The sequence below is a fragment of the Coenobita brevimanus genome, chromosome 80 (assembly GCF_032717465.1).
Source record: "Coenobita brevimanus isolate Jiangsu-jjx chromosome 80, ASM3271746v2, whole genome shotgun sequence".
In the NCBI taxonomy this organism is placed as follows: domain Eukaryota; kingdom Metazoa; phylum Arthropoda; class Malacostraca; order Decapoda; family Coenobitidae; genus Coenobita; species Coenobita brevimanus.
The window spans coordinates 8,099,518-8,122,779 of NC_137033.1; the positions used below are offsets into that span (position 1 = coordinate 8,099,518).

The 23,262-nt window shown below is 43.4% G+C and overlaps 1 protein-coding gene across 1 annotated transcript in view; it reads left to right on the forward strand.

Annotated features, from left to right (window-relative positions):
- LOC145409221 (protein turtle homolog A-like) overlaps positions 1-23,262 on the forward strand; it is a 264,912-nt gene that overhangs the window by 240,436 nt on the left and 1,214 nt on the right. The window contains exons 11-15 of the mRNA XM_080279705.1: positions 1,421-1,512; positions 6,382-6,659; positions 14,182-14,315; positions 19,107-19,324; positions 20,350-20,352. Of these exons, the coding sequence (XP_080135831.1) occupies positions 1,421-1,512; positions 6,382-6,659; positions 14,182-14,315; positions 19,107-19,324; positions 20,350-20,352 (725 nt within the window). The remainder of the gene's footprint in view (positions 1-1,420; positions 1,513-6,381; positions 6,660-14,181; positions 14,316-19,106; positions 19,325-20,349; positions 20,353-23,262) is intronic.

Genomic DNA, 23,262 nt, shown 5'->3' on the forward strand with positions numbered 1-23,262 from the left:
CTCCAAGCATTTTTCTCTCTACAAATACATAAACATGAGGCACCTGTCAGCATTGTCACCTGTCCGTTTATACCATGTATATTTATGTACTCCTTCACGTTTATGAATTACAAGTGCAAACAAAAGACTGCTATGACTTTTTGAAGAGAGAAGTCAGTGATGAGTAACTTGTCCCGTACTCTCGTTAACTAAGGCTTTCCAGCTCCAGTTCCTTATTTTGCATATTACACGTTATTCTTCTGTATGCTTCGTATACCTTATTAATATAAACTTTGATTGCATAAATAATTAAGAGAAGAATAGCAACGTATTACGCAGAAAAATTTAATGGTAAGGAAAAGGTGCTGGGGGGCCTCCTACCTCAACGAGAACACCCCAAGTGTGTAAGGATGTGATTGCAATGGCCGTATTGTGTGTTGCATAGGACACTTTGTAACATCTCTTCCTCATTTGTTTAGTTTGCATATTGCACCTTTTTATCCTCCTGTATGTTATTGAGGCAGATTATGTCAGCACTAGAAATTTACATAAATGATATGAATGTCAGGATGCAATAGGCTTAATATCGCTGAAAAAAAAAAAAAAGCTATGAATTCTATGCAGCAGTACTCTGTGGCTTAGTAGGTTTCGTAGCAATTCACCCATAGTGATTTACTTTGCATATTACGCCTTGAAATTCTCTTTTACACTATTTTTATCTAGTTAATATCAACATCATAGGTCTTAACACCACACTGTGGAAACATCGTATTTTATCAGTTTCCTCCCTCACCTTACTTCCAGACACTTTTCAGTCTGGTGCCATTCCTTTATTTCTTCACCAATTCGATTCCAGCGTGGAACAATAATATTTTTCCTTCGTTATATATCCCCTGACACCTCCTTCACCTTTTTTCGGACTCTTGGAGGGATGCAGGGTCAAATGTCAAACACACAAACACAAACTTCGGGATACTAAATATCTCTACTGTATGTTCATTAAACTTCATGACAGCTTGCGCAGAAGTATATCAATGTACCTGTGCAGTGTGGAGACCATCTTACATTCCCTTGTGAGTGTTGGAAGTTTTAATTTGCATCAGTAATATAAGAGATAGAGAAGTGTTATGTACAGAAAAATTAACTAAGAAAGAACTGTTGTGTCACCTTCAAAGCCACTTAAACCCGTGTTCTCATCAGTTAGGGAGACTACCCAGCACTTCATGCTTAAAATTACTTTGCATTTAACATCTCAGTAATCCCATTCATGCCATCTATGTATTTGTAATGCCGATACAGATTACATAATTAGCCTAATATTAACTAGTCGTACGTAGAAGCAAATTGGTGTGGGAGAGGTGCCAGAAGCCTCCTGAGCTATAGAGAACACGGGCCTCAGAACACAACCTCTAGAATACGAGCGTAACTGTGTGTTCGGCAGGTCAGCGCGGGACTACGGGACTCTCTCCTGCTGGGCCACCAACAGCGTCGGCACCCAGGCGGACCCGTGCAGGTTCACCGTCGTCGAAGCTGGTGAGGCAACACAGGGCTGAGATAGACAGATGGATTGATTGATTGATTGAAAAATTGATAGATAGTCAGATAGATATAGGTAGGTCGATAGATTAAGAGATAAATGAGTAGGTAGATATTTCAATGACCACAAATTTACATCGTGCTCTTACGCACACATAATCAATTTCTTGTCGTACTAGACATTTCTTTTTACAGGAAAACCAGGAGACATGGTGAGAAACTGCATTGTCCTATCCTCGTCCTTCCTGCAAAATATAAAATTCTCTTATTTTTCTCGTAAAGAAATGATGTGGAAAGACTCTGTGCTCTCCTTGTCACGCAGAAATAAAAAATTATGGCAGAGAACTAGTCATACGGTTTTTTCGCCTCGGCTGTGCATTCCAATGCATTATTGTAGAGAAAAAAGAGAGAAGGGCCTGTTGTCTCACACTTAGTATATTTCCCTCTTTCATCAGGACTCCATGGCATTCACTAGAGCTACTCCTCTTTCCCCCTCCACTTCTCACCAAGCCCTTCATTCATGCTTAGTGAGAGTCAGACAGACAGAGAACGTACTAGAAGGAAGGTGCATGTGTAAGGAGAACAACATTACAGAGAAGGGAGGGTATGAGGTAAAGGAGAATAAGCACATTCGTCGACCACATGACCTGTGCCCTGTGCCATAACATAAGACAGGAATGGGTGGGATGGGCTGAACATTTGGTGAGCGGTGGGGCTGGGGCACGATAGTATACCCTTGCAAAATAGGCGCTGTATAACTGATGGTTTGAGTGCAGTGAAGCTAAGAGGAGTAAAGAGATGGACGTGCAGGAACAATGCAGTGGATCCAATAAGCTGGAATTGTGGTAATAAGTAGGGAGGACCAGCAGAGTATGCTTCGTGAAAATGAGTGTTGCAGTATTAATGGTTTGAGTGTAGTAATGGTTATTTCAATGTTTTCAGCGAGAACAACACAAGAACATGATGAGATCGTGTTGCTCTTATTGACCTGGTCTTGCCACACAGGAAAAAAGGGGCAGTTGTTTGAGAGAGTATTGGAGGCAAGGAACATGTGACGGGAGAGGTACATGACAGAAAGGGGAGAAAAGCAGGATCAGTGGAGCACTGAGCAGGAAGCAGGAAGAACATGGCAAAAATTGATAGCCTGTAATGATCACGTGCAGTCAATAGAGATTATTCTAAGCAAATTTCTGACACATATGCATGTATGTGCCGTCCGGTTCAAAAGTAATGACTAATCATGTTAGTGTAGAAACTCTCGTGGGTATAATTTTGATGATCTTTGTAGGTTAAGTTGGTAAAATGATATTGGTCAGAAAGTATGGTGAGAGGGGGAGGGTAACATGATAGAGCAGAGAGTTTAGAAGAGCGGCCAGATTATGGGATAGGGCAGAAAAAACAGTGCTTGAAACAGTAAAGGGGAAGAGATATAGGAGGGAAGGGCAACAGGAGATAACGGGGAGCTACAACAGCAGAGGCACTGAGAACAATTTGGGGACGGAGTGTAATCTTGATTGTATTCTGAAGGGTTCTGGAGATTTCGTAGCACATCTTCCTTGGCAAATTGTTATTCACATTACTCCACAGTACCTTCTTGTATACGCTTCATGTATATTATATCGATATTTAAGCGACATATACAGCATACAAGAAATTATTAAGGCCGAATATGTACAATACATTGCTAAGGAAGAGGCGTTACGAAGTATCTTATGCCACCTGGAATACGGCCCCTTGTACGAGTGTAAGGGATAATACTGAACCGCGAATGATATGTAGGATGTAAGTGGAGGCACAGCATTTATGGTTGTTATTGGCCCTATCATTAAAACTGGGTGCGGGAAGGAGTAAGAAGACCCTAATTTTTGGCGGTCATTCACAGCTATGATTGTTAGCTGAGATCATCCTCCATCCTTTATTATATTGTCCAGTCAGCAAAGATACAGGAGGACTGGACACGTTATATTATTATGTAATGCTTCAGGATCGCTAGTCCAAACCTTCGCACCCACAGCTTTAATAATTATGATGGTCATAAGATATCCAAAAGGATGTGAGGATGATACAGAGCCAGGAATTGTTAGTTGAATGGAAGTGGGATGGCGCAGCAAGGTAGGAACTTCGGCAGAACAAGACAGCACGAAAAACTAATTAAAAGAGTTGGTGAAGGTCACAGCAGGAAATAGGGGATGAGAAGGAAAGGGAACAATCAAAATGAAGCGATGATATTGTAGAGCACTAGCAGAGAGAAGGTACTCAGCTTAATTAAGTTGCTGCTGAGTCTGAATAGTGCTGTATGAGTGTAATCCCATCCCCCATGCTAGCTAGGTAAAATGTAGTTGGTGTTTATGGAAGTGAGTCAGTATGAGCCGAGGATTTAGCCTCCCTCCCCATTACTGTGGCTTACTTTCTGCAGCAACCACAGGGGCGGCCAAATCCACTGTGTGTCCCTAAGGATGTCACTCACTCACCCGCTGAGTCACTGCACTGTACAGCTACTTCTTTTTAATGGTAAAATCTGGCAAGTTGCAACCGTAGAGTTTGTGTTAGTGTCACTTCCGTCTATTTTTGCTGCACCCACAAAGTTCTAGGCTTTATGGGGAGGGTTTTAGGGAGTTGGAGGTAATGGTGGTGTGTCTGGTGTGCTTTTAGGGTGTGTCTGCAGCGTGTCTAAAGTGCGTGTGGTGTGCATGTAAGGTGTGTCTGGGGTGTGTCTACAGATAAAGAACCCCTTTTGAGGATGTTCTGAGCTGGTGAATACGGTTTGGGTAGTCTCCGCTATCAAAGATGTACTTTGTGAAGTTTGTTTATGCTTGATACTTCAGTAATATGTGCGGAGTGCTTAGATTGGATAGAATAAGAAAAAACGTACTCTTTTGATAATAGGACAGAAATGAGTGTGCTTGGGGGGTATGGTCATAAAGGTACAATAGATGAAGACGGAGTGGTAAAGAGAGTATACGTGAGTGGGATCGAAGGTGGTAAGAGGCATGATAAGTTGTGAATAAAAAGATCTATGGATATGGGGAGTGCGAGTGTAAGAAAGCAAGGTATGAAAGTTGAAACGACTATGGAACTCAAAGGAGATCTATTAGGTTGCATGACGTATGTATGGAGGAACACATGACAAGGCTTTGGCATCCCGTATTTAGCTCGATAGTTGACATACTGACGGTCTGGCGGTTGTATATGAAGCGCATATATAAGAAAACACGCACATATTTATATCTGAAGAGCTAGCCCCGTGAAATGGGCGGGGATTCTGGGAGCTTAAATGATATGTGAATGATTATGTGGCCCATTTCGCTGGACATACTGTTGATGGTTCTACTACTTTGTTCGTACTTTTCTTTCCGTGTCTCTGGATCCTTCCTCACCTCATCTCTAAGAGAGTAAAAATGTCAAGATGATATAGATAGATAAATAGATAGATAGACTGTGTGTGTGTGTGTGTGTGTGTGTGTGTGTGTGTGTGTGTGTGTGTGTGTGTGTGTGTGTGTGTGTGTGTGTGTGTGTGTGTGTGTGTGTGTGTGTGTGTGTGTGTGTGTGTGTGTGTGTGTGTGTGTGTGTGTGTGTGTGTGTGTGTGTGTGTGTGTGTGTGTGTGTGTGTGTGTGTGTGTGTGTGTGTGTGTGTGTGTGTGTGTGTGTGTGTGTGTGTGTGTGTGTGTGTGTGTGTGTGTGTGTGTGTGTGTGTGTGTGTGTGTGTGTGTGTGTGTGTGTGTGTGTGTGTGTGTGTGTGTGTGTGTGTGTGTGTGTGTGTGTGTGTGTGTGTGTGTGTGTGTGTGTGTGTGTGTGTGTGTGTGTGTGTGTGTGTGTGTGTGTGTGTGTGTGTGTGTGTGTGTGTGTGTGTGTGTGTGTGTGTGTGTGCCTACCTACAGGCGTACCTGGAACAAATATGAGTTTTAGGAAATGTCAAAACAAGAGTGATGAAACTCTTTGTGGAAATGAAGATGAATGATGACACATGGATTACATAAGATTTTATGTGATTCTATATATGTGTGATTTTCTGTCTTGATTAATAAAAATGAAGTGGATATTTGTTGACAAGCCCAGAGGTTGTAGGTGTTTATGGTTAGCGATACCAGAAACTGAATATGGACAGGAGTAATTTAGTGATTACTGAGAGAAAGTAGGTCTGATATGATTTGCAAGAAGTATACAGAAACAATTGCACTGGTGGAAAAATTCAAGTAATTTCGTGCACGATTTACAAGAGAGGGAAATGCAGAAACAAACTGGAAAGAAAAATGGCTCAAGGAAGGGGGGGGGGGGTGGAAAAGGGTGGTGGGTGCTATGTGGGTTTTAATACGAAACAGAAAGTTTAGTATAAAGGTAAAAGAGGAATACATTACGGAGTGTTAATGCCCACATCATCACATGGGTACAGGAAGCTGGCTTAGAATGATTAAGAATAGTCAAGGGCGAAAGCAGTGGAAATAGAGCTGTTAAGGAATGTGGGTTGCATTGAGTGGATGGCGTAAGAGTGAGATATGAATAGGAACTTTAACTTTCAGATCAGAGGATAGAAGTGAGTTTACTTATATAGTACTGAACCATATAGACAATGGGTGTTAGTGACAATGAAAAATGTATATAGGAGAAACTAGAGGTTGATAATTACTGGTAATTATTTGAAATACAACGATGTTAGACATGTTGCATTCAGCCATACATCACCAACCTGTCAAGAGCATTTTCACCACGATAAAAAAAAAAAAATTATAAGTATGACGTGCAGAGCAAATCCATGAAGAGGGGGTTTTGAAAAATATTCAGATCCACTTAAGATCAGGCGCTATGTCTGATCAGCTCAAAAATATTGTGCACCTAACGACTGCCTAATGGTTGGCAACGCAATTGTAGGTCCGCCAGAACGTGTGGGCAACTGCGTCCTGGTGAACCTGACTGTGGGGACGCTGGAGGTGGGGTGTACGCCAGGCAACGACGGAGGAATGCCACAGCGTTTCGTAGCCAGAGTGTTCGCCGCACCCACACACAACCTGGTGGCCACGCTGGAGGAGCCCACGCCCAGGTTCCACGTTAGCGGCCTCACCCCTGGCCAGGACTACCTCATCACCGTCACCGCCGTCAATGCCAAGGGAGCCAGCGACCCAGAGGAGATTGATGCCGTTCGCCTCAAGGTTAGTCCTTTAGAACACTAATACTGTACTACAAGAAGTGTGTTGCAACTCCTCAAACACGATGATAAAATTCTGCTCGACACCCGTAGCATAAACTCCTTCAAGCGATTATATATATTTTTCGTTTGTTTCGTACTTACAGATCAGGGGATTTTGTATACGTTTAGAGAGGTTTTCGAACTGGAGTGATTGTATAATGCCTTCCTAAACCTCCTCAATAAAATAGGTCATCCCCAAGTTGATAAAAACGTCTAATTGTTCCAAGAATAAATGGAAAGCACGTCACTGTATTGTTATTTCCAGGTATGAAAGGAGACTTTGTAATGGATAAATATGCTACTGCAACAACTGTGTATTATGTTATTTCCAGGGTGAAAAGTTTGTAATGGATAAATGTGATACTACAGCAAGTGTGTACTGTATTATTTTGAGAGTCGAAAGTTTGCAGTTGTAATATTAAAGCAAGTGTTTATCATATTTCCAGAGTGGAGAGTTTGTAATGGATAAATTTGATACTACAGGAAGTGTTTTATGATATTTCCAGAGTGGAGAGTTGGTAATGGACAGATATGATCCTACAGCACATGTGCACCATATTATTTCCAGAGTGGAGAGTTAGCAGTACCCCTGTAGAGAGGTACTGCACAACAAGATGAGAATGCTTATGGGTTATGAGAAGTTAGATTGTCAGCTTTATTTTACTGCAGCTTTGATTAGGATTTGAGGTTTAGGTTAGGCTAGGTTACGTTGAGGTAGACTGATTGGTTTACTGTGGGTTAGGGTACATTGGGTTGTTAGGTTTAGGTCAGGTCGTAGGTGGTAGCGACCATCATCCCCTCACTTGCAGTGCTGCCTACTTCTTCTTTCACTTTTACTTTTTTTTTTTTCTGTGTTTGCCCTGGTCTCTTCCTATTTCTCCCATCTTTCCTGTCACTTTTTATGACTTTTCTTTCCCTCTCAGGTGGCTTTACATTGCGTGACAAGCCTTATGGTTTCCTGTATGCCAGGACACCATTTACAACGCAGGATGGTAACCATATAACCAATCCATACATGTTCCCCACGTGTCAACAAGTGGTTGGCGGAGGGTTAATGCCCCTCCCCATAAAATTAACTCAAAAACAAACGGCCATCCCTTACTAGATTATGGCGTCTGGCTATTAATAGATAGATAGATATTTGGGTTAGGTTCGATCAGGAAAGGTTGGGTTAGGCTGCTGGACTTAGGACAGGCTAGAATAGGTTAGATTGATAGGTTTAGAACAGATATGTTCTGGTCTTGGTGAAATACAGTACTGACGATCATCTTGGGAATGGATTACTTAGCTCTCGGTGCTGAAACGACCTACAGTACGGGAGTATATGCACCTCTGGATTTACTTTCCTGTTCGCTTTTATGAGGATGTTGTCCTCCGATTTCTTTAGCCTCCTTGAGTCGAATTATCATCGGATAACTAGGATGTCAAGCACTATTATTTTGCCTGTTATTTTTTCATACTGCATATTAATATCATCCATTTTGTAGCCGATATTAGAGTGCTATCAATATCACACCATATATATTTAAGTGTAGTAAACAAAACACATCGCTAAGGAAGACATTCTGAAGTCTCCTAAACCCACGGAAATACGGACCCTAGCCTCATTTCTCTTCCCTTCCGTTCGTTGTCTCTCCATCAGTGTCTTTTTTGTTTCCTCTTCTCCTCTGAAGCTGTTTCTCCTTGTCTTCCATGAGTGCTGTCTCCTTCTTCACTAGTGTTGTTTCCCCCTTTTTTCCAAGAGCACTATCGTTTTCTCCATTCTCGTCATTAATGCCCTTGCTGTTCCTTCTTCTCCACCAGTGCTGTCTGTCTCTCTTCTCCGTTAGTGCTGTCTCTTCCTCTTCTCTACCAGTGCTGTTTCTCCGTCTCCTCCATTAATGCTGTCATTCCTTCTCCACCAGTGTTCCTTGTCCCGCCTTTACCTTGCCGCGTTTTCTGTTCTTATAGTTGACTCTTACACTCCCATTTTCATCCGTGTAGCACCTCATTGTCAACTTCAATTCTTTATCTTCTTGTCGCCACCGTTCTCGTTAAGGGTCCCAGTTTCATAACTTCTTTTGACCTTACATTATTATAAGATTGTTTGTGAGTGCTATTGTCCCCACACTTAAAGCCATCAAATATTTCAGACTCAAAACAGTTAATATTTTATGTGATGATACGAAAAATAATTTTGTACTTGTTAAAACACACACCACAAAGCCAGCTAGGTGACAGGGCGTGTGTGCTGGGCAATCCCCAGGCCCTGTTTTCCCCCCTTACACTTTTTTAATCAGCCCATACCCCACTGACCGGGCTAATGTATGTCCCGGCCTGCACTATAGATGCAGGGAATATGTAAACGAACGAACGAACTTGTTAAAATACGAAAACAAGCGATCCGTAGCTCTGTAGTCCTTGACTTTAACGTGATCCAGATTTCCGTCCTTTCGGAACTCATTTCACGTAGTTCGGTGTCAAAATGAGACATTACTGTAGCTGTACATCCTATCCATAGCACTTCTTCGTGTCTAGCATCATATTCTGATGTTTATTTCTTGTTACAAGTTGGAGAAGTGACAGTTTTGGGCCAAGATATCGTAAAAGGGTTATAGCTAACTGTTACGGAGACTTAATTCATCGTAATAATTGATAAGGGTCCTATACAAATACGATTGCTTTTTTACGCCCCATAGCCCGATCACTGCGTTTTTCCTTATTAATTAATTATGAATTGTATATCCTCCAGAAATTCACTCTAGTCCTAGATTATGTAGCATGACGAGACGTACCGTTCTCTCTCTCTCTCTCTCTCTCTCTCGTCACGTTCATCAACCAGCCGTATTCAAAATCACACGCGTCAGTCGATCATCTGGCACTGATCCCTCTTTTACAGTTGCAGTAGACCACCCTAATACCTAATGTTGCTGATCCCCTCTAAGCTGTTATTATTTCATTGGCTACCCCGGAGTTACGAGCCACCTTGTTGGTGGTCTAGTGGGCGGTATTCCCAGTCGTGGTAAAGGATTTTCATAAGTTACATTCCCAAGAGGTGACTGGGGTTATTTCGATCATGTACTCGTAGGCCTAATGCCACAAAAAGGGAAACCCTGTTCATCTGTTCATAAATGTACTGGACTGCGGTAGCCTAGCCTTGAGCCCTGTTAACTCGGAGGCAAGATGGCACTGACTGTTGCCGATTTTATGTATTGGTTTCTCTACATCTTCAGTCAGAGGATGCGACCCCAGAACTGGTACTGCTGGACCTCAAGCTATCTCTGTCCCATTTAAACACCACAGTCAACGACCTGTTATACTGTTGTCCTCCAAGTGCTGCTGATTTGTGAACCTCCAACAACAACTCTGCCGAATCATGAATTGATCACCAACAATAACCTTATGTTTTATATCTAACATTCGCTTAGCATACAGTGTTTGTTGATTATCAAATGATTGCTTAGCTATTTCGAACAGATCACATTAACTTTATTATTCTAGTTATTCATATGATTTATTTTGTATATGAGAGTACAGTATTTCACTCATCTTAAAAGTCAGGACCAAATTGCCTAGCCCTGGGCTCTTACGCTCCTCGTGGAGCAACACAAGACTGGGTGATTGATGGATGGAAGGAGTACAGTATTTGTCTGGCGAAGTCTGTTAACAGTAAATTCAATTTGTAGACGTCAGTGTGTGTGTGTGTGTGTGTGTGTGTGTGTGTGTGTGTGTGTGTGTGTGTGTGTGTGTGTGTGTCTGTCTGTCTGTCTGTCTGTCTGTCTGTTTGTCTTTGTTGTGTCTGTACGTGTGTGTGTATGACTCTGTGTGTGTGTGTGTGTGTGTGTGTGTGTGTGTGTGTGTGTGTGTGTGTGTGTGTGTGTGTGTGATAGTGTTCTGGTACTAGTTTTAGCGTTGTGTCATTCCCTGCCTGATATCCTCTTTAAGTGGTGGCCGGCAGCCTCCATAAATCATGGGGCGGGGCACACGAGACTTCACAGTACCCACACCGACCACCTCGCTACGCCCTGCCACATCCCGCTACACCTCTCCACAACCCGACCCACACTGCCACACCCCGTCCCACATCCTGCAACACCCCGTCCCACACTCTTCAATACCCCGTCCCACACCTTGCAACATCCTGACCCCCACCCAGCAACGCCCCGTCCCACACCCAGCCATACCCCTCCCCACACTGTCACATCCCTTCCCACACCCTGCAACACCCCATGCCACCCAGCCACACCCCTCCCCACACTGTCACACCCCTTCCCACACCTTTGCCACACCCCGTCCCACACTCTGCCACACCCCGTCCCACACTCTGCCACACCCCGTCCCACACACTCGGCCACACCACGCCTGACTCCACCCCACCAAATCCCACCACGTCCCACTTACTTATTCACCCCGGTCCATCCCACCCCATTCCACCCCACTCCATCCCGACCCACCGTACCTCGTCCTACCCAGTTCACCTCTCAGCCACCACCCCACTCTGTCCTGCACTGCAACCTCTCGCCTCAGTCCACCCACCTCGTCTCATCTTACCCCACCCCACTCTACAACCACACCCCAACCTATTTGTATCTAGAACTGAAACAGGCCTGGATTGTAAATTTAACAGCTGCGTGTCGTAGTCTGCAAAAAGACTGTTACTTGGCAAAAATTTAATGTCTCCCTAAAGACCCTCGTGCAGTCGATAGGCATTAATCTAGGTCTTCTTTTCTGCAACACCCTGCACACCCTCCTACAGTAGTTACCCTTCAATATATTCAAATAATAGGGAAGTGGGCTGCTGTCTGGAAGGACACGAGATCAATCTTTGGCTAGGGTATGGAACAGTTTGGGAGTTAGAATTTAGGTAGAACAGTTTCAGCTTTTACGAGACCCACTGATATGTTATTGAAATATCCTCGCACAGACCATCACACCAGTCTTGGCTGAAACAACCATGGCATGTATTATACTGTATATAGACGGTGACTGTGAGCCTCCTCGTGGTGACGCGGGGTGTGTGCGTGTAATTTGTTTCGTGGAACTGCCGGGCCTTGAGGAACATGTTGTTTGCTGTAGGTCCAGTTAGAGATAATTAATCACCCCACTTTACCACAGTCAGCCCCACCTCACTGTACCACCCCCCGCCACACCCGCTTCACTCTACCACACAGAAACAACCACATCACTACTGCTCTCCTCCTTCACTTTTACCATCTTCCAATTCCATTTTGGCATAGATTTTACCTATGTTTTCTGATAGCCAATAGTCTTAATTGCCAATCACCTCCAGAAGCCAGGGCTGTCTCACGCAGTAGGCTACCGGTATAATGCTGGTTGAGGAGTTTTTTTTTTTTCTTTCTTTCTTTTTTTACCGTCGGTGGGTTTTGCTAAGTTCAGTGAAGTCTAGTTTTAAGACAGCCAACAAAGTACCACCTGCCTCAGCCTGAGATGAAAGTAGAGACTTTTCGGACAGCAAGCGATTTCTTTGTCCACTTAGCCACCACTCCAGGTAATCCAGCTGATTTCCACCACAAGCCTCTCTCCCACACTTCAGTTCCTCCTCCATTCGCCTATCCCCAACCCCTTTGTACACTTCCCAATCCCATTACATCCTTCCCAAATCCCTCACCCTCTTCATCTATCCCACCCCCTCATCTCCCCTACCCCTTCACCAACTCTATCCCGCCCTCTTCTCGCCCTTCTTTCGCTGGTGACCTCTTCCCTTGCCCTCACACCTTTCCTGACCATCCTTCTCTTTCTTCCTCCTCTACCCCTCTCTCCCTACCCACTTCCCTCTGTAGTGCTCCGTTTTTCTCAATGAAGGACAGGCAATCACCACCCGACATCGAACATTCCAGTTTCCACTGTTATACTGTACTTCTTTTTCTTTTCATCACTACTCCAGCTGAAGACTTCTCCATAACATCATTGTGCGTGTTCTTCTATGAGGTAGGAGGCTTTGTAGCACCTTTTCCTTACCAGTTTATTTCTGTATCTGGGACGTTGATAATTTCCTGCACGGTGATTATGCTGATGAAACATAGATATTAATATAATGCAATACTTGTAGAATAAAAAGATAGTAGACGAGAAATGAACCGTAAAGAAAGAGGTGTTAAAAAAAAGTAAAATCTACGCCGTTGAGGAAACGGGCCCTTGTTTCTTTCCACACGACTAACTCCTTTACTACCCTGACGTGCTGTTCATTTTATTCTTGCTACCGCCTGACGATTTTTATTGACATTAAGGAACAAGTTTCTCAATGGAGGGGTTAAACATAATCTTCATTAACCCTCCTACCAATAGAAGTCTTTCCTGTGTTGAATAAAATCTTCTAGAAGCACCAGGAATATCATCAGCCAGGACATCAGCATTGTGAAACATTTAAAACTCCCAGCCCCTTGATACGACCCAAACCTTCCTAAGATTTGTTACGTAATGCTGAGGTTAGGCCGTTCTGACCGAGGACATTTCTCTCTCTCTCTCTCACACACACACACACACACACACACACACACACACACACACACACACACCGCTCGCTGGTGCAGTGGTAACGTTCCCGCTTGCCAACTGGTGGACGGGAGTTCGCGCCTCGCTCAGGTTGCGAAAAGTTTCACTGACGAAGTGGGTGGTTACTGTCCCCCTTGAGCAAGGGGATGGGTGTGTGCGTGTGTGAAGGTTACAGCCTTGCCCTTAGATCGGACTATATGAGGTCTCAGCTCCCTTCCGGGAGGGTAAAATCTGACGATCACGACCATCAAGTGATTCTGACCGACCTGGTGAATTACACACACACACACACACACACACACACACACACACACACACACACACACACAGTGGTTATATATCCACCTTATTTCTCTCCCGGAGGTAATGAGACGTCCTTGAGACAGGTTCAGGACCAGGGTATTAGCAAGGGGTGCTGCCTTTTCAGTGGCAATCCTCTAAATCCCAATAAATTATCTTCTGTCATTACAGGTTCACTTACTAATTTCTCTCGGTTATTCTTTAAGCCTCAAAGTATACAGGTTTTCCTACTTCTGTTATAAAATATCTCCTTAGAATAGATACTGTCCTGTTATGTCTTGTTTATTTGGCTTTCTTATTGATTTTATAACAGGTGAACTCTGCTCCATTCTTCTTGTAATTTAGGACAACGCTTCATGAAATATTCCGGATATTCTTCATCACAGCCATATTATTCATACATTATATTTTTTCCTTTGTCACACCCATACAGAGATCAAAACAAGTCATAATTCACGCTCGTTCCTTACATTTACGTAGAGAGATACACACCAGGCAAAACTGATTCACTCTAGCCTCCTTTTGCCCTCAATGTCGAAGAAACTATACAAACACAAGGCATAATTCACTTTAACTTCCCTTAAGTATTGGGGAAGCAAGACATAATTCACGCCAGGCTGCTCCTCCCTTTAATATTGGAGAAACAGTACAAACACAAGGCATGATGCACTCTAGCTTCCCTTTGCCCCCAGGTAGCGGAGAAGCGGATGGGCGAGGTATCGGAGCCCCCCGTATCACCCCTGGTTGGCGTGTTCCTGGGGTTGGTGGGTGGGTTTGTGCTGCTGTTACTGGCCGCTGTGCTCCTTTCCCGGGCCAGATCTAACAGGTGAGAAACCGATAGTGCAATTTTACATGACTTTCCTTTGATCTTCCAATGCCCTATCGAAATGGAGTTTGTATGTGTCTCTCCTTTATCTTCCAATGACTTACCGAAATGCAGTTTATATGTGACTGTCCTTTACATTCCAATGTCCTACCGAAATGCAGTTTGTATGTGGCTGTCCATTATCTTACAGTTACCTACCGAAATGCAGTCTGTATGTGGCTCCACTTTATTTTACGCTCATGCCCGTCCCTCTGATGCTCACGCCCTTCCTTCTGATGTTTACATTCTTCCCTCAAATATTCATATCCTTCCTTCTCATTCCTACACTCTCCCTCCTCACATCCATACCCTCCTCTCTCACACCCTCTTCTCTCATCCCCACATCCTCCTCTCTCATCCTCACACCCTCTATTCTCATCCCTACACCTTCCTCCCCTCGCATTATACCCGCCTGTATGCACCTAGAACTGAATCATGCACTTGGATTTGTAAGTCAGTGGTTACCTATCGTAGCCTGAAGGAATGTTTACAGTGTGATTTCCATGTTAGTCAATCAGTCAGTTCAGTCAGGTGGGCATTATACATACCTTGGTAGCCTTAAAGGATAGAAAAAACTCTAGTCACCTTGAAGGAATTGTCACTCCAACTAGCTATTCTAACCACTAAACCACCAGAATGACAGGAGTGACAGAAGAGGCTGGTAGGGGTGAGGAGAGAAGGAGGGAAGGAAGAGGAAGAGTAAGATGCTTCACCGATCTAACTTCCACTAACTTAGAGATACGATAATCTCGCATCACATTGCCGCCTCAAACTTTGTCCTAGCTGCATTCTGGAAGTTCACACACACACACACACACACACACACACACACACACACACACACACACACACACACACACACACACACACACACACACACACACACACACACACACACACACACACACACACACACACACACACACACACACACACACACACACACACACACACACACACACACACACACACACACACACACACACACACACACACACACACACACACACACACACACACACACACACACACACACACACACACACACACACACACACACACACACACACACACACACACACACACACACACACACACACACACACACACACACACACACACACACACACACACACACACACACACACACACACACACACACACACACACACACACACACACACACACACACACACACACACACACACACACACACACACACACACACACACACACACACACACACACACACACACACACACACACACACACACACACACACACACACACACACACACACACACACACACACACACACACACACACACACACACACACACACACACACACACACACACACACACACACACACACACACACACACACACAGCTGGTGGCAACTTCCATAATGCAGCGAGGACAAATTTTGAGGCGGCAGTGTGATGCGAGATTATCGTATCTCCAGGTTAGCCGACGTTAGACTGGTGGAGCAGTTTACTTTCTCACCTTCCTCTTCCTTCCTCCTTTCTCTCCCGTTCTCTGCCATCTTCTTCTATCACTTCCATCTTTCTGGTACTTTTTTGTTAGAACGCTTTGTCTGGCTGAAGATCCTCAAGGGATCACTGGAAGTTTTTCGATCATTTAATGCTATCAAGGGATGTAAGCTGGTCACCTACCCAAACGGTATACTGAAGTACGGACCCCTGAGCCTTGAATGGGTAGAATGGAACCTTTTTGCAGTACTGTCACTCTTCTTCTGTGCTTTCATTTTCTTTCTTGTTTCTTTTTCATTCTCCTCGTTCATTCTGTCCTGATCCTCGTGTGTTGTAGCTGCCTAAGAGAGGACAAATACATGTAACTTAAACTAAAGAGTGTTTATGAATACGGTCCACAAAATAATGTTTCTACGAATTAAACTGCCACCTATCACAACCCTGTGCAGTCGATCGATAGTAGGGTCGGATTCAGATATACACCAGGGGCTTCTAGTATCACACACTGATAGTAAGTTTTGTGTTTTTATCAGTGTCAGTAGACACTCTATATTCTGTTGGGGTGGCACAGACGCGCCCATTAATCTTATCAAACAAAAGCCTTCATGACTACCAAACACAGAAGAGTTAAAACATATATAGACATCTAGCCTTTGTCGTCGAGCCTATCTGTACCCAAACCCACACTTGAAACACCTAAAACATAACTCTGAAGCACTACAGTAAAATGAGCAGTATCGCTAATTTCTTCATATTCATCTACATTCTTCTTTCTCCTCATTCTGCTTCTTTGAACAGCCTACCTCTGGCAGCAGGATTAGCAGTAAAAGTTGTAGTACCAGGTTCATTTGAAATGTGAACCCGCTGACCTGCAGGCTAAAGTTGCACACCTCCGGCAGTCTACCCTCCCCCATTCAGGGGATTGGGGGGGGGGGTAGTTGAGTGACTTTTGTATAGCTGGACAGCAGAGCTGCCAGGCTCTATTAGTGCCACCGCATGAAAGCGTCCTTTTCCAGCAGCTCTAAAATGGTTTAACCGATTACTTTGGTTTTGTCTCAGAGGGGTTTCATTCTCAAGGTGGTATGATCGTTGATAGAGTCTTCGTAGGCCTGCCTTCGAAAATCTGTCAAATATAGGCAGTTGAAATTTATGTTGGTAATCGATGGTAAAAATCGGTGGGGGATTCCAGTCGCCTTTTATGATGATGATGATGATGATGATAATGATAATAATAATAATAATAATAATAATAATAATTACAACAAAAACAACAAAAATAATAATAAAATAATAATAATAATAATAATTAATTATTATTATTATTATTATTATTATTATTTATTATTATTATTATTATTATCATTATTATGGTAATAATAATAATAATAATAATAATAATAATAATAATAATAGTAATGATGATGATGATGATGATGACGACGACGTTCTCATATTTGCACAGACATACTGAAAGGTGTATGAAATCAAAGATAAACTAAAGAGGGAAGTATGTTTCAGAGAGTCGGTAGACTCTCTTTCTGTAGGAATGATACCGAAACGCCCATTAATCTTGACATAAAAAAATATTCGTCACTCCTAAACACACAGGCTTTAAAATATTCAGTGAAGCAAATATAATAATACATTCTATAATTATAATGTATGAAGATATAAAGATGGTGCGGTGGCAGAAAACTTGAGATTAGGTGGAGGCATTATGCAGACCAAGGCAAGAATGAATGCAATAAGAAGCGCTTGTAATCGCATACATTTTTTCCACCAGTAAGTACAGTTATGATGTAAGAGTTACTTTAATATTCGTGCAGCCAAAAATATAAGTGTCATGATTATTCGTCACGTATGCAGTCAGAAATAGTGTAGGGGTGTGGTTACATGTGCTTGTTAATGTATCATCCCTGTCCGGCCTGCATAATTATTCTATACCACCACTTAGTTCTTAGGATTTTATCGTTGTTCTATCCCTACATTCACATGCGTTCTACAGAATGGATCCTTATGCATGTATGTCTTTAGTATCTCTGCCAGGCGCGTGCAAACTGGCCGTAACAATACTATAGTATAAACAGTCCAGTTGCATCAACAATTTGCTTCGATAACATAAAAGAGGTTAAGGAAAACGTGCAGTATGTACAACAAACATATGAGGGAGAGGTGCTATAGGTTAACGAAGAAGTGCAATATTTACAACAGCCTTTTGAGGGAGAGATGCTGTGTTGTAGGTTAGGAAAAAAGTGCAATACGTACAACATACCTTTATGAGACAAATGCTACCAAGCCTCCTGTCCCACTTAGAATACGGAAGGAAACCACTTCACTTCGATGACATTGTTTTATATGCTTTTCATCGTCCAACGATTTTACTCGCACAGGGAGACATTTTTCAAACTGGAGGGATTAGATGCAGCCTTCACTGATCCCTCCACCATTTGAAGTCATTCGTACATGGAGTAAAATCATTTGGTAATGGTTTAAGCACACTGAATAAACGTCATTGCATTAAAGGAGTCCTATGATAGTGTTTTGGTGATTTAGTAATATGTCTTCCACATCAGTTTGTTCTTCACAGTACCTCTTGTATGTTTTTTTATGCAAACTATTCATATGTTATAACTACTGTACACAGGTAGTAGGCTGGACAAGAAAATGTTACGGTGTGATATCAGAATAAGTTATTGAACAAGGAGCACTACAAAGCCTCTTTTGCACCTATAACAAAATCCTTGACTTTTGCCACATCAGGTATTTCTCATGTTTTTCAACTTAGGAGAGACTTGTCGAATTAGAAGTGTGATATAACCTTCCTTAGCCCCTTTCACAATAACAGGACTCATTCTAAGTTAGTCAGAATCGGCTGGCAATAGCAAGGTAAAAAAAAAAAATAAATAAATAAAAAAAAGGAATTGGATTCAAGTGGTTCTGAGTGCTTAGGAATACAGCCTCTGGTCGGTATAAAGTTTTATTTCACATGTGTGAGAGCACCAAGTAATTGGCTTGTGCTCAACTCAAGGTGTCATCAGAGACCTCGTTACACATTTTCCCTAACGATTTATTCAGCCTATTAGACATTAATGTATTCGTGTACATTAGTGATGCAGGCCATGACGATAAAGAAACTTTAGAAATAACGTACAAGATAGGATCAGGGTGTAATATGCTAAATAAGTTGCCGAGAAAGAGGTGCTACCCGGGTTATGGCCCCTGATTTTAAGTCTTGTTCCTGTATCTTCCTTCAACAAAGGTGTCGGTGCTGGGGTCACAGGGGTGCTGAGGCAGGCACCAGAGACTCCCCCACCAACACCACTACCACCACCACCACCACCGCCACCACTGCTGCCACCACCACCGGAGCCACTTCCACCTCCACCTCCACACCGACCTCCACCCTAGCACACCCCACCCGTCCCGTCACCCTGGAGGAGGGCAAGGAGGCTCCAGATGTCCTTAGAACGATAAATGGTGAGCCTGTTGCGTCGTCACATAATACACTTAGAGGCACGTTTGGAATTCCACATACAGTATATATATTATCATTATTAGTCTTCCTGTGTAGCCTACTATCACGAGCACAAGTTTGCCGAGAGCCCACTGTCAGCATTGTAACTTTATTTATTATCTCATTCCACCTCGAATGCCAGAGAATATCCTTCTTTCTCATAGTCTTTTTAATGTGGGTTTCATTATACATATACCATGTATATTTCATGAAACACCTTCAGCCACCACAGCCGGCAGGATCGAGTCGACACACTTTTGATAGTGATAGTACCTTCCTAGAATTCTAACATCATATCGACGGTGCAAATTCTCTTAATTTAGAACACAGAAATTCGATATGATCTTCAAAAATTGTAACCTGATATTCCCTGAATCACATTTGACGTTTCCCATGTAAATTAGCTTCCCAGAGTTCTAAAATTAATGCTTTCAGCCCGGTGACGCTCTTTCCAATTTATTCTTGCTTATTCAATAAAATTTTACACAGCTAAAGAGAGATTTTTCTGGCTGGAGGGGCTGTCCTAATATATACTTGTAAACATCCTCTCTGTCTGGTGGAAAGACTAGGGCAGCCTCAGCCTTCACAGTACTACATCATGGAATCAACGGTTAGAATTGTGAGAAGGATAAAGGCCTCGAATTTTTATACTGAAGGTCATAGCAAGAGTTCCTGTGTTTCTACTGCTGAAAATCTGTGCCGAATATTTAATCCATTGTATATGGTGACACGTTTTGTTGGTATATTTTTGTTACCTCTAAGCGAATTCATGCAGCTCAAGGAAGAACTCTTATAGTAAAAGGATTTATGAAGACTAAATCTTTTCCCCTTCCCCTCTCCACCACTCAGAAATAATCGCCACCAAGCAGAACAGGTCCCACAACTCTTTCACAGCGGCCACCACTCTCACACCGTCACCACCATTCAGAAACAGCCACAACCACTCATAAACAGTCATCCGCACTCAGAAACAGTCACCACCATTCAGAAAGTCAACATCATTCAGAAAAAAAAATACTCAAATTCACCATCACTCAGAAGCCACTACCACTCAGAAAATCACCACTCAGAAAAATCACCACCACTCAGAAAGTCACCACCACTCAGGAAGTCACTGCCATTCAGAAAGCCACTACCACTCAGAAAGCCACAGCCATTCAGAAACCCACTGCCACTCAGAAAGGCACTACCACTCAGAAAGGCACTACCACTCAGAAAGGCACTACCACCCACAAAGGCACTACCACCCACAAAGCCACTACCACTCACAAAGCCACAACCACTCACAAAGCCACAACCACTCACAAAGCCACAACCACTCAGAAAATCACTGTCACTCAGAAAGTCACTCCCCAGAAAGTCACTACGTGTCAGAAAATACCCAGTCAGGAAGTCACTACCACCCATTTACCACCACGCTTACAGTCACCACCCCTCAGAAACAGTCACCACCACATGGAAACAGTCACCACCCCTCAGAAACAGTCACCACCACATGGAAACAGTCACCACCCCTCAGAAACAGTCACCACCACATGGAAACAGTCACCACCCCTCAGAAACAGTCACCACCCCTCAGAAACAGTCATCACCACATGGAAACAGTCACCACCCCTCAGAAATAGTCACCACCACATGGAAACAGTCACCACCCCTCAGAAACAGTCACCACCACATGGAAACAGTCACCACCCCTCAGAAACAGTCACCACCACATGGAAACAGTCACCACCCCTCAGAAACAGTCACCACCACATGGAAACAGTCACCACCCCTCAGAAACAGTCACCACCACATGGAAACAGTCACCACCCCTCAGAAACAGTCACCACCCCTCAGAAATAGTCACCACCACATGGAAACAGTCACCACCCCTCAGAAACAGTCACCACCACATGGAAACAGTCACCACCCCTCAGAAACAGTCACCACCACATGGAAACAGTCACCACCCCTCAGAAACAGTCATCACCACATGGAAACAGTCACCACCCCTCAGAAACAGTCATCACCACATGGAAACAGTCACCACCCCTCAGAAACAGTCATCACCACATGGAAACAGTCACCACCCCTCAGAAACAGTCACCACCACATGGAAACAGTCACCACCCCTCAGAAACAGTCATCACCACATGGAAACAGTCACCACCCCTCAGAAACAGTCATCACCACATGGAAACAGTCACTACCCCTCAGAAACAGTCACCACCACATGGAAACAGTCACCACCCCTCAGAAACAGTCACCACCACATGGAAACAGTCACCACCCCTCAGAAACAGTCATCACCACATGGAAACAGTCACCACCCCTCAGAAATAGTCACCACCACATGGAAACAGTCACCACCACTCAGAAAGTCACCAACTCATGGAAACAGGCACCACCAGATGGAAACAGTCACCATCCCGTAGAAACAGTCACAACCACTGTCACACAGCGACCAGCGTTCAGTAGTGATTACATTCCTGTACCACATTCCTTTGCTACCACCACCACCACCACCACGCTTGGTAGCTAAAGTGATACTAGACTGGGGCGGGATTCTCGGACACATATATCATCAACTCCCCCCACAAACTCTGATTTTGATCTTTAAGGAGAACAAGAGAAGTGGAACTTCTGCATTTTCCTTTTCTTGCCTTTCCTGAAAATAAAAATAGTACTCCTGTAGTAGCTAGGATTTAAATGTTGTAAAAAGAAATAATAAAAATATCCTGCACGCCACTTGTCTTGGCTGCAAAAACGTATGTGGTTTAAAATTGATTGTAAGTATATATGAGAACCCACCCATATTCAGTGTATATCGGTTAAACACTTCAAAGAGAGCTATTTTCTGAGCTGCATAAAGTCATCTGGTGGCAGCAGAAATAGAACTCATACATGTCATCGCAGTAAAGCAGCTAAGGCATCTCATACACTGCCAGTACTTGTATAGCTAGACCATGCACCCGCTCGCAAGTATTTTAGCCTTTCCTTGCATCTCTCTCTCTCTCTCTCTCTCTCTCTCTCTCTCTCTCTCTCATATTATATATATATATATAATATGGATTGTTGGAATACTAATCATGTCACCGATTTCCTCGAAGCTACATAAATTTACCTCATACGTATGAACGTTGTATCTATAGATGTTTTATATATTTTTACGGTGCAGCTTTTTCAGTTATCTTGACTGATTCTGAAAGTAATTCCTTAATCCCTCTTTCTCCCTTTTGTCTCCGCGGATCCTCTCTCTCGATCCCTTTGCTCTTATCGATACTACCTCTTCTCACTCCTTCTCAATATTTACCTGGGTTTTCTTTGTTTCCTTCTATATCCTCCTCCACATCTACTATCTGCCACCATATTATTGCCTCTCACTTCTAAAATCATCCCTCCCCTTTCGCCTTCCTCTCCACATTACTCCACTGACTCCTCTCATTTTCGCCCCAAATCCCACTCTATATTATTAATCCCCAATTTACCTCCTCCCACGTCCAACTCTCCCCCTCTTCCTTCCTTGACACCCCATCCCCTCCCTCAGTCTTCCCCTCCCAATTTATCCCCTTCCCTCCCTCTCCCACATCCCCCTGTTATCCTCACACTCTATTTACTTTTATTCCCAAAATCCCATTTGTACTATTCATATGAGTCTAACCTTACCCTCTCCCATGTCTCACCTCCCTTCCTCCTCCCTACTTAACATCCCCACCCACGGGCAGGCCATGACACGATCCAGCAAGGTTTTCTTTCCTCAGCCAGTTTGTACCTGGAACTGGCATAGCGACCGGGTGTCTATACCCGACAGTTACGGTTCGTGTCGAATTCTGATGGAAGACAGGGACTTGGCAAACGTTGGATGTTTTAACTCCTTCAATCCGATGACACTTTAAATTTCATCCTTGCTGTTTCCAGA